General features: G+C 35.2%; 1 protein-coding gene across 3 annotated transcripts in view; it reads left to right on the top strand.

Annotated features, from left to right (window-relative positions):
* YPEL1 (yippee like 1) overlaps positions 1 to 11,931 on the top strand; it is a 61,420-nt gene extending 49,489 nt beyond the window's left edge. For all 3 annotated transcript variants that reach the window (XM_030582573.1, XM_030582572.1, XM_030582571.1), the window contains exons 3-5: positions 4,233 to 4,276; positions 5,851 to 5,959; positions 7,469 to 11,931. In XM_030582573.1, the coding sequence (XP_030438433.1) occupies positions 4,233 to 4,276; positions 5,851 to 5,959; positions 7,469 to 7,558 (243 nt within the window). In that variant the 3' untranslated portion in view covers positions 7,559 to 11,931. The remainder of the gene's footprint in view (positions 1 to 4,232; positions 4,277 to 5,850; positions 5,960 to 7,468) is intronic.
* Positions 11,932 to 13,288: the final 1,357 nt, after the last annotated feature.

The following is a 13,288-nucleotide window of genomic DNA, read 5'->3' as shown; positions in this document are numbered from 1 at the left end:
CTAATTTTAAAAGACAAAGCTGCCCTTTTAAAGAATTATTATCCATTGTGCATTTCTTGTTGAACTTTCCACACAACTGTAAATCACAAAATTGTAAGCACAACTGCAGTTTTTAAAATGATGGAAAATGCATGCAATCCTTTCCCTTTTTTAATGTGAGAATTTTTTTAAAATGTACTTAGCTCTTAAAAGTTTTCATCGTAATTTTAAAAATACTATTTTGCATGGTGTGATTTAATAATAGTCTTCCCCCTCAGACTAAGGCTTTGTGACTGCTGTGGGTTGACATGGGGTTAGATTTGCAGTTGCTACTAGAAGATCAAACAGCAGCAATAGCCAGGTAGTTATTTTTTTTAAATCTACTTACAGCTGGGCTTATGCCTATTTTTTTTGGATGTGGATCTTGCCACTATTATCCATGCTTTCTGTCACCTTAGGACTGGAGTACTGGAATGCACTTTAAATAGGGCTGGTACAGTATTTGGCAACCATTTCTTAAGTATTGTTTCTTTTTTGTGAATACATTATACTCTTTTATCTTCACTAATTACTTTTTGTTTCTGTGTTGAAAGGTATTGGTTTTAACTTAAAAAGCCCTGAGTGGCCTGGGACCATCATGCCCCATTACAAAGAGACCGCCCCTCTCTGTTTCTATACTGCTGTAGGTGTGGTCAGCAGAGGTACCTAGTAAGTTGGAGTCCAATTGATATAAAAGAGGGAGAGCGCTCTGTTAGGCCCCCAGACCTTTTTGGAACACTCCTCTCCATGGTGTGTAATGGCTTGAGTTTGCTAACCTTCATTGTGTGCTCCAAGGCCCATCCTCTCTCCGTCTGTGGCGGGGAGTGGTGAGATTTGTGGTGCTGGCTAGTGGGAGGAACATATCTTTGCTATGTGTGTTCTGGGATAAAATGAGTCTTTTTATTCCTTGTATGTAGTATATGTTTTTAAAAGGAGTTGCTTTGGTGTTCCTTTTGATTGACAGTATAAATCTAAATAAATGGCAAAAAGTTACTAAGGAAAAAAGAATTTTTGTTTTGTAAGCAAATCTTTGTTACCAAAGTCGCCTTATATTATAAAACAACATTTTTAAAATTTAATTTGCTTTCAGTATTTTGTGGTGATTAGTTTTACATCTACTTCAGTTTGGATTGTTTTCTGACATGGCTTCTCATCCTTGCCTCTCTAATGTGCTCTGTAATCTGTCCCTGCAACCATGGGGGCAGGTATAAACAGATCTACTGTCCAGTGTTCCAAAGTGGCAGACTTCTCCTTTCATATTGCTCGGTGGCCACAATTGCATTCCAAATCACTGGCCATTTCTGGCCAAAATGGTGTAATTCACATTTACCTTTTCCTTTGACTGGCACCCTAGTTTGCTAACTGTATTTTAACGGGGTGTATGAGACATGATTATTTCAAAGCTGATACTAGTATCAATGCTTTGTGTCCTTCAGACTGTGTAACATACATATACTATGTTGACTTAGTCATTGGCTTCTTCTCTTTCACAGTATAGAGAGGTGACAACTTTAGATCGAGTGCATAACAATTTGTATGGAAAAAGTCTCTTAAAGTTACCGCACATCATTTAGATCTTTCATGACAAACTCTCTGTCTTAAGCCTTAATGGTACAGGAAATGCTATGAGTTATTAGGGTTGGGGGAGGGGCTGGGAGACATTGTGTCAATGATGCCTATAATTCAAATGGTTTCAGATTATAAAAAGTAAAAAATCTGTACTGCAAATTTCTGTGAAAAGATCCTGTGTAATGGGAAGTCCCTTTATATATTATATCTACATGAATGTAGTCTTTCAAAGAAAATATTTACAGTGGGATTTTTCAAAAGTACTCTGACCTAATTCTGCTCTCTCTGAGTTCAGTGGAAGTTTTTACCATTGATTCAGGTAGAGCAGAGTTAAGTCAGTGCTGAGTATTCTTAAAAATCCCTCCCTTAATCTACAAACAGATTGCACTGCCTTTTCTGCATGATTATGATTCATTTTCTTTTGAAGTAATATACGTAAGGGAAAAGGAGGATAATTTAACAAAAATATCCAGCTTGCTTCAATAACTAATGAAATCTCTACCATTACAATATTTATCCCTATCCATATTTCTCAAGATGGCCCATAATACCTGATAACATAATTGATTTAGAAATTTTAAAAAGTGGATAAACACATTTCCATCTGAGCATTTTGAATACTTTCATTGTACATCAAATGTTGGGTTGCCATAAAACAGTTTTCAAGCAATAATAAAAAGTAGTCAAGTTTTCAGGTAAAACCTTTTATGAGAACATTGGGGTTTTTGTTTTGTTTTTGTGTTTTTTTGGCGGGGGGGAGATGATTTAGACATACCATCTTGGGCTGTAATTTTGTGAACCATATAGTGTTGGATCTATTCTATTCAAGTTTTTATAGTGCTTTAGCGCCATGGTATCTGAGCACTATCCCAAAGTGCAGTAAGTGATCTGAATAACATCTGTCAGGTGGTTCTTTCCTTCTTTTTCTCTTTTTTCCTGCTTGGCGGGATAGGGATAGGAATTGTATATGGAATATTGTTGAAGTTAGTGGGTGGGGGTGGATTTGGTATGTATGATGTGCTATGGGTTTATATGAGCAAAGACAAGGTCAAAGAATTATTTTCTGCATTTGAAATAGAAAGTGGTGAGATGAGTTGGTTGTTTTCTGGCTAGACCCCCAAGAAAACACAGAGTACCCAGAAAGTTGAGCTGGTGATACAGAATGAGTGCTGAACAGATGCCCCACAGTAGTATCAGAGGAATGTGTGCACTGTACTTTTGGAAATACTGTTTTTTATGAGATTTAAAATCAAGATCCTGAGTACGGTAGTCGTTGTGGCCCTTTTCCCAAGAAAATGGAATTTGGTCAGGACATTGGGGATGATAACATCCAACCTGGATAATTACAATCTCAATTCTAAATTCCCTCTATATTTCATTTGGATATGATAGTCTTCAGTTTCTTATCTAAACAGAGCAATAGTGTTGCTGTAGCTGTTAAACTCTGTCTCATTCTTTGACCAATGTGGCTACATTTCAGTAGTAGGTGACCTGACCATAAAGCTGTATCTAATATATATTACATCCAAAAACCTGTTAAGTTTGCATGCCTCTTAGTGTGTCTACAGTCTTTGTAGGGTTTTATACTGTTTCTCAAATAATACAATGTTGCATATGTTTTTTTCCTTACAAACAGATATACAAATGTACAGTGTAGTCTACTACTTTATATATAAAAAGGAAACAATGAAGGGGGTGTGTGTGTGTTTGTCTGTGTATATATATCATGTAAGGTACTTTACAAGGCTGTAGAAAAAACTGCAAAATCGCATGATGATCGAGAAATGGCATGTAACTGCATAACAAAAACTGAATTGTAATGCATACGCACGAGGGGACAAAGTTAAGGGTTGTGCATGCAACCTTAATTCTGATAATTTTAGACTTTTGAGTGCTTAACCATTCAATCTTAACATCTTACCATAGTTTTTATGAAGGAATTTCCTCTGTGACAGGCATGCTTGGGGAATAACATGGAGATTAGCCTGATAAATTTCTCTAGGGCAGACAAGGCCTAAGTGGCAGAATACTGCTATGTTGTTTCTTTCGTGGATCAGTGTCTGAGCTCAGCCTCTGACAGTCCCTACTCCGGAATGATTGGGGAAGGAAACGTGCTTCTGCTGGGCTTTTCTACCCTCTGTTTAAGGGTCATATTCTACACTTTTGATGGGAAACTCCCGTTGACATCAGTGAGACATTTCCTTTGGGTCAAGTGTAGCATATGGCCCTAACATAGGCTAGTCTATGGACTCTTAACAAAAATTGTAACTTGGCCCACTCCATAGAACTTGGTTAAATGCATTTTTATGGACATTTAAGGGGATTTCTAGCCATTATGCACCCTTTCAATTTAAAAAAAAAAATAAGATAGAAAATGTGAAGTTTGGAGAAAAAATTGTGTTTTCAAATTGAAGCCTTTATGGTATAGCTTTTCTGTTTGTTTCCTCGTTCTTTGCTGGTACAAAATCTTCCATTATTTTCATACTACATACAGATGTGGTTAAAAGTTGTCTTGTGCAATAAAAGTAATTTCTGTATGAACCTTAATTTCTTTAAAGGCAACACTATATTATTTTCAATGATTTGTAACACATCACTTCTGATACTGTTTTATTTTAAAGATTATATTTTTCTCTTTCTTACAGTCTTTTCAGGGAAGCCAGGGAAGAGCCTACCTCTTTAATTCTGTGTAAGTATGACTACAATTACATACTTCCTATGCAGTATCAACTTTTGGTATGTTCCTCAAATGGGCAAAATACTCAACATTAATAACAGTCACACTTTCACCTGCTCTTTCAAATTCTTTTCTTAATGGACTACAGCCTTATACTGGCAATCCCTGTTGATAAGTGTGACTGGGATAACTGGCCTTTTTCAGCAGAATGTTACTGTTGTGCAACTTGTAGTCTGAGTCTTCCTTACAGTTATTTAGGAAATCCTATCATTAGTCACATTTAACTCTTAATTAGAAATAAAACTTTCAACTGCATCAGATTCTAACTGAATTGAGGCAAGTGACACTAAACTGTTTTATTCCAGAAAATGAGGTAACGCTTGAAATTCAAGTAAATTATGTTACTGTAACTTTACTCTGGTGGACATCATCACTATAGCCCAAAGCAAAGCCATTATTTTTTCAGGTTAACCTTTAGAATGCTTGAATATTGGCCTTGAAAATGGCAGATTTGTCAGAAGCAAAAAGCCAGACATATCTCAAGAGAGTCCAGTGTTTGCTGTAGCTCCTTAACATTGCAGTCTACATACATGCTTGTTACCTTGCTTTTATAGGTCGTGAACTAATTTAGATTTTGTAATATGCTGTCATTGAATTGCATCTCTTATTTTTAACTAGCTGAATAGCTCAAAGCAATTCCTAAGTAGAATGCAAGTCAGATGTGTCTGTTTTATTTTTATAGACCAGGTAATTACAGTGAAGATTGAAAGATGTGACTCTACCTTTTACAAATATCTTTCTTTATTCTTTTATCTGTAGTTACTTCATGTAGAATTGAGATGCCAAGCATAGTCAAGAGTACTACAGATCTGGGTAGTATAACAGGTTTAACCAAGTGTTACCTGATTTTCCTGGAATGACTATTTGACTAGTATTTTAAGTATATGTTTTTGATTGGGAAAGTTTTTTGTTTTGGAGCAGTAGTCCATAACTAGATGTGCAAGAGGCATTCCATTGATTTTTAATATTCACTGTCTGTGATTATTGTATTTTAACCTATGGTCTATAGCATAGAAATATTGCTAAAGCCTTTCCTACGTTAGTGTAGCCGCATTGTTACAAATGCCTAGCGTAGAACAGGAAAACTGGAAATTGGCACTGGTGGAGCTTACCCTTGTTTGAAAGCAGCTAATTCCCAGCATAGGCAAGGCCTAAGTTATAAGCCATCTGTCACCTATTAATATATTGTTTTAAGTACTGTTAAATAGTTTTCCATTTATCATGCTTCGTTTTATGTTACTTGATGACGTGAGTGATAGTTAACTCATGCTACAAATAACACCATTTCACAGTAGAAAATGAAAAACAAAATGATTACACTTTTTTCTTCTTGCCTCTTTAAGTATAACCCTAGAACTTAATTTCACAAATGTTTGACTAAAAATAGTGGCATATATATCCTGGAGACTTGGTCTCAGATTTTGCTTGAATTATTTCATCTCCAGGAGAAAAGTAGGATGTTGTCAAACAAAAAGCAAGATCTGTCTTGCAGCTTAAGATACTACTATTTCTGTTCTTTGTTATAGGGTAAATGTGGGCTGTGGTCCAGCAGAGGAGAGAGTTCTTTTGACAGGTTTACATGCTGTAGCAGATATCTATTGTGAAAACTGTAAAACCACTCTTGGATGGAAATATGTAAGTAATATATATAATAATTTCTTTCTTGATCAAACACATTATATATATATTTATATATATATTTATATATATATATATATATATATATATATATATAGCAGTCCACAGAAGTTGTCTTTAATCTACTGAGGCACCATTCGTTATTGTTATGAGTGACTCGTAATCCATTGTATCCTATTACCTTGGAATGTAAGTGCCAAACACATTTTGGTATTAAAACTTTGGATGTCAAATTTTCAGATTTCTTTTTTTTTTCTTCTTTAATTATCTGGCATTTTAAGAAAACACAGTGATGTAGTCAAAGCATGAACTGGGTTGTTAAAGGGCGAGTATATTGTACACTATGCTACAAATAATCACAATAATTAACTCAATTTTGTGGCTGAAAAGTAATCCAGACTGCTAACATGCTACAGTTTTCACACTGTGAAAATGTTAAATTCTTCTTTGAGGTGACCTTTGCATATATCCACTTGAAGGATGTACTCGATTCAGCTGAATTTCAGAATCTTCTGGAAAACAGCTGCATGTGTTCCCTCTCATAGTAATAATGAACATCCAGAGCTGAGGTTGTAAAATGATTGGTTTTTTTGTCCAGTCATGGAATGAAGGAAACTGAACAGCTACGTTAGAAGGTTCCATTTCCATATTCTAACTTTGGTTTCTGTCAACCCTTCTCTTACCATACAAGACTGGTTTGGAACTCAGAACCTATAATATTCTGATTAAACACACTCTTTAAAATAATGAAAAATAACAGCTGTCCAAAATTTTAAGTTGCTGCTAAGAAATCACCTACAATTAAGCTGTGGCTTAACAAAATTTTTAAAAAATGGCAAAAATCACAGTCTGAATCCAGCAATCCCAGGGCTAGTTTGAGGAAAGATTGGCCTTAACAGACCTGTAGTTGACAATATGTTAAAGAACAGACACACACACACACACACACACACACACACACACACACACACACACACACACACACACACACACACACACACACACACACACACACACACACACACACACACACACACACACACACACACACACACACACACACACACACAGTCTTGGCTCTGAAATAAAGTAACAACATGATAATCCTGGCATTCCATAGAAATGACAGTCATGTTAAATGTCTAATGTACTTTGAGAGCTGCTCAAGATATTCTACCGATTGGGATCATAGTAATATCTAGGTAAATAGATATATGTATGTACTGTAAATGTTGAATTATAGTTTTATGCATAGGCATGTGCAATTTTATATTAACATTTTAGTATGGATTTTATGTAAAGGAGACCATATATGCTAAAAATTAGATACTTCAATCAGGAAAGAGAAAACATCCATACAAATAAAATATCACCAGAAAGCCTTAATAAATGTTACAGATGTTTTTATCTATTCATTTTTATTTGTATGTCAAAATTGGTAATGAAATAATGTGAAAAATTAACTGTAATTCAGTATTTTAAATATTTTTATTTTCTTGTTTCTAGGAACATGCTTTTGAGAGCAGTCAAAAATACAAAGAAGGAAAATTTATCATTGAACTTGCCCATATGATCAAAGACAATGGCTGGGAGTAAATTAAAAGCATTTTTTCACTCTGTTTGGACAATATTCTGTGGAACATGCTTTATAAAAGACTAATGCAAATGAAAGGAGGATTTTGGCTGAGGTAGCTCTGATAATATCACTGAACTTTGCAACCTCACAAATGACTAGTGTAGTTTATGTGGCTCTTTCAGGCCATGTTTGCCTTTTTCTCCTTGTGTAAGTTCCCTCTTTTGTATATGTATTCTTGTGTGAACAGTTGTTTTGGAACATTTTGGATGACCTTTTTCTAAACTCTCAAGTTCTAGAGGAACAGTTCACTAACTGCAAATGAATTTTACTGGTTAGCATTTTTATTTGACCTATGCCTTTAATGCTACCTTTTGCTGTGCATGCTTCTTGCCTAAACACCTACACCAAATCTAGCAGAAGACTGATATGAGTAGTCCTGAAGAACGTATGGGCTGGGGGTGTCTTTTTATATGTAGCAATTTCTGATATCTCTGGCAGTGAAAGGAATGCAGTATTAGAGTATTCATTAATTGCTTTTTTAAATTTGGGAGTACCATAATCTATGTACATCTTGCAGGCAAGTAAGTTAAAGGTACAGTGCTCATTTAGAAATCTTTTGGTTGCACTGACTCATATAAGTAGATCTTAAGTTCTGCAGAAAAGAATACATTAATGATTCAGTATTTTTAGTGCAACTAATTTTCAAGAATACTAAGGCAGTGATACTGTAGAATATAGTTAATCAACATAATTGCATTCCTTATCCAGCAAACTTGTGTCTTGAAAGGAGAAGTTGATAAAATTACAGCCTGCAAGATCCAAGGGCACAAAAATATATGCATCTTGTATTTATAAAAATTAGTCAGTAAACAAGTTTTTGGTACTGTGCCTTTTAACAGTAACAGGGACTTGTGCATCAGTGAAGTTTTATGGCTGGTTCCATGTAGCTGTGTAGTCTAATGCACTGGACAAAGAGGTTGTTATGAAGAAAATTCATTGAAGTATTCTGCTTTTGCTACACTTTAGCAAAAATATACTTATTTTTGTGTGACAACAGGCCAGAGCTTATGAGATGGAAGTTAGTAACAGTACCTGAAGAAGAGTGGGGGTTGGTGGATGGGCAGGAAAGTGTGACGTTGACTTCATTTCTTCATAAAATAGAATAGCAAGATAATTTTTAAAATAAAAATAAAATAAAAAGGGGTTTGTTGGTTTGCTGGATAAATCATCCCCAAAGACATTTTCATAATAAAATTTATATAAAGCTCACATCCTTTCTGTTTTTTGTTTTTTTCCAGCTGCTTCTTAACTGGAGTGACTTAGTAAGAAAGCCTTCTGTGGAGGTGTATCCACAAAATTTACTACTGGCTTTTGTGCATGCACTTTTCAGAGAGGTTTAAAAAAAATTAATGTTGTGTCTTGATGGAATGAACAATATGAAAGCCTTACAATAGAATAGAAGTTAGTTTCCTTTTAATAACTATTTTAACATGGCATTTGTGAAGGCTGCAATGTGTGCCATTGCTGCTGCTGCTGCTACATTTTAGATAACTCTGACAGGTTTTCAAAACTCTACTGCACTTTATTACCAGACAGCATTCATTTACAAGCATGCCAATGACTAGGAGTAATACAGAAGCTCTACATCAGGAGCTGTGATAATGAACCTACAGAACTTAAATTTTAAACAACAGAAATAGTAAAAACCCTTGGGCTTAAGTCCAAAGAACTGATCTAGTACAACTGGGTCCAATATGGATTTTGTGGGGTAGCTTATACTGCTCATCCATAATCAAGAATTAGATTGAACCCAGGAGTCCCCTTTATCTGAAGGTCACTGGCACAAGATGGTCATCTGGTGCTGCCATCTGTTCAGTCTGAAAGAACCTGGAATACTGTTTTGTTTGAGCTATTTTTCAGTTTTCCTCTAGTATAATGTCCATTGCCAACAATGAAAGCACCAAAACAGCTATCAACAAGGAGTTTGTGTTGGCTTCAAAGACTAAGTGTAACACCCATGAAGATGTCTGTAGGAAATTTTATATTTTCTTTGTCTGGCTACAGACTCAAGAAGAATTACACTGAGTTGAAGAAAAACACCGCAACCCTTCACTATAAAAATGAGAGTACAAATTTAAAGTTAATTTTTTTCTTTTTACGAGGCAGAACAATCTGTAGTCATATTTTAAATAATGGATTTGGATGTTTCCTATTAATAAGCTTTTTAAAAAAAAAAACAAAAGAACTAGAAAAGATATTCTTATTTAGATACTCAACCTCTTTTTTCAGTGCATTATTTATTTGTATTTCAAACTGGACATTTTCACCAAAACCTTAATTACCCTTGATGCCAAAGGTTGGGATTTCATTAAGTGCTTAGCACCTAAAACTTCAACTACTGGCATAAGGAGTTAATGTGAGTTATGTATAATGTTATGGCTTTTAAGAGAACCAAATAAAGCAATATTCATTTAGTCTTTTGAGGGGGAGGGGAGTAAGAGGGAGTAGAGAAGGAGCTGTAACTAATACAAAATTCCTACTGCACACTACTATGTAATAATTTTTTATGCTTGCTATGATAGCTGGGAGCATGTGAACTTTTTTTTCTTATTGCTTGACTTGAGCAGTGATTCTTTGAAACAGTTCTCCCATGGTAAAGAAGTGGAGAGTTATGCTTAATGGTTTTGGGGAAAGTTGGTTCCAGGTATTAGTGGCTGCTGGTTGATGTGAAGAGGTCAGTCTGGTCACTGAACCTTCCAGCAGTATGTTAAAAAGAAAAACTTACTTGAAGAGAATTCTAAAAAGCATTTTCCCTCTAACTGTGTGTGTGTGTGTAATAAGATTATATTTAAAGGTTTTGTGTGTTCATTCTGGGCAAGTTTACTTCCTCTCCCACTTGAGCACTTTTGTTATTTGTACTGGTTATTTTTATTGTTGGTCTTTAACATTTATTTTGTTTGTTTTTTTTATAAACTGTAACAAAAAGCTTTTGTGAATTCTTGTTTCACGCTAGCTCTTTCTTGGACCAAATGAACCAACTACAAGCTGGCTTCTTGGAAAGAATGTTCATTGGGATACATAAGAATGTGCTAGCGAAAAATATACATGTATTGAAAGGATTTTCTTTTGAACCCATAAAAGCTATGGCAGTCTTAATATAATTAAGCATCATAATTTGACATGATTTTGGAATCTGGTGACACATTCTTCATTGCCTAGGCCCTGAAGAGTGGCTGTAACACTGTTATTACAATATTGAGAATCTGCTTCAAATGCCAATATTCTTTCTTTGGTTTATAACTGTGGACATCCTTTTAACCAATGAAAGGCAATACTGTCATTTACAAAATGTTAAGTTGCAAAATTTCCTGTCAACTCTGACAGAATTAGGGAGGGCTTGCTGATACATCAGCCTTACCACTTTTGCTGTTTTGGATTTTCTTTCTTTCTTTCTTTGTGTTGCCGTTTTAATATACAGTATTTTATTACCCTCTTAACCATCCATAACCTCTTCTGACTAGTTTCTGCCTGTTGCTAAAAGGGCTGGAATATGTGAACTTTTTCATTATCTACAACCTATATAATGATGTAGGTTGAATTGTAACATTACTAAAGTAACAGAGTACAAATAAACTCCTACTGCAAACTAAATATTTGGCAAGTTTAAAAATAATCAGCAGCCTCTCTGTAACTGGCTTAATTTTCATGCATCTAAACTTATAGCAGCTTGTGGAAGACATGATTTGAAATTAATTTGATTTCAAGTGAACGATACCTCAAAGTAACAAACAGAAGCAATTAACCCTTTGATTGTGGAAATAGTAATATATCCATATTGCTCCCTAATGTAAACTACATTTGTGCTAACATAGGGTGCTCGGTACCATTTCCAATGGACTTGAAAATTTTCCTTTATATATTGCTCTCTCAAAATTTTTTTTCAGATAAGAGGATCATATAGTCAGGTTGGAAGACCTGTATCTAGATTGAGATACCACAGCGCCACAAAGAGAGACAAATTTTAACATCCCACTTGTATGATAATGGGACAAGAGTGGAAGGAAGCCGTCAAATTATTGTTAAACTTGTAGGATATTGTATTGTACTTCATTTAGCACTCGTGTAAGCCAATCAGCAGTATCTATTGTAAAGGAACAGGAATCTCAGAGGTAATTTTGAAAAGGACTGTTACAAATCATTTAAGGCCTAAAGCATGAGTCATAAATGGCAACTGAGTTGTGCCTCATATTGTTTCTTAAACACTTTAAAACGCTTTCTTTTACAGATGACATGGCTGCTTTGCTGTTTTGTCCTAGCAATACTGTATATCATTTGTTGTTTCACTATATTGTATCTGAGGTATCACAATAAAAGTTTCAATGGTTTTGTTGAATTACTTTTTAACTTTGTGCCATTTGTGGTCATGGGAATCATGGTACGCTATGTGAATACATATTTGAGTTATAATGTCAAGCTAAACATTTGCTTTTTCTTAATAAAATATTTTTTCTAAAGATAAGAAGTTAGGATATGTCTCTGGTCAGTGAGTCTCAAACCTCTTGCTCACAACTGTGGAGAATGCTTAATGGCACTTTCAGAATCTAAAAGCATAACAAACTTATTTTCAAAAGATTCTGCATAGGAATTGCCTTCTTTTTGAAGGAAGATAATTTGGGGATCTAAACAGATTGGATGATGCCTCTTTATTTTATTTAGTAAACTTGGCCAGCCTGACACAGCAGGCATGAATTTCAGGAAAGCACAATAAACACAGACACTTTCTTTTATATTTCTTCTTTGGTCAGGAGGAGCTTTTGTGATTCCTCTTTAATCAGAAAAGTTTTTAAATAGTAAACATTAATTTAGACAGCAGCTGAAAACACCTCTGAAGGAGTTCACTCCAGTGATTAAGTGCAGAGATATTTGGAGTCACTTTTTAATATATACATTGCACAAAGTCTCAACTCTGAGTCAGTAATGGGTATGATGGAATTCTGTGAAAGGCAACTCGGTCTTCTCCATTTGAGGGTTTATGCCATCATAGACTTTGCCAAAAGTATATATCTAAGCTAGCATGTATGTACAAGGACCTTGGAAAGTATGCTGCATCTCCTAGTAATGAAGGACTCTGCAGCATTAATGCCTTTAACTGCTAATCTCATTTCCTAGACCTCCATAGGTGCTGCTAGGACACCCTCCACCATCTCTTCTGGGGTGCCTGAGATGGTTAATGATTACTTTTTCAGGAGTTCCAGCTGAAAATGTAATGGAGCAAAGAGAGTTTTCACCATACAACTGGAGAGGAAGATATAGTCTTGTGATTAAAGGAATTCATTTAGAACTCAGGTGATTTGGGTTCAGCTCCTGCCTTATCCACAGGCTGCCTTTGTAATTTGGGTAAGTCACTCTTTCAGTATCTCAGTTTCTCTTCAATAAAATGAGACCTCGTGGTGTGCTGTCAGCATAAATTCAATTAATATATCTGAGGCACTCCTATGCTATGTAATGGGGCTATACCAGTGCCTAGATAGTTCCTGGCTTCTCTTTTGAGAATATACCCTGGCAGTATCTGAGCTTCTTAGGGATTTTTAGGAGTTTGACTTCAAACATCACTCAAGAGTCTCCCATCAATCATCATTTATGGGTTTTATGGGAGAAGTATTCAGAGGTTATTTTAATAGTTGATTAGAATGCCATGTTTGGATGTGTAGATGTAGATTATAATCTGACACTCATCAAACCCCATCTCT

This window comes from Gopherus evgoodei, chromosome 13 (genome assembly GCF_007399415.2).
Source record: "Gopherus evgoodei ecotype Sinaloan lineage chromosome 13, rGopEvg1_v1.p, whole genome shotgun sequence".
Taxonomy (NCBI): domain Eukaryota; kingdom Metazoa; phylum Chordata; order Testudines; family Testudinidae; genus Gopherus; species Gopherus evgoodei.
This window is presented reverse-complemented; position numbering and strand designations above follow the sequence as displayed.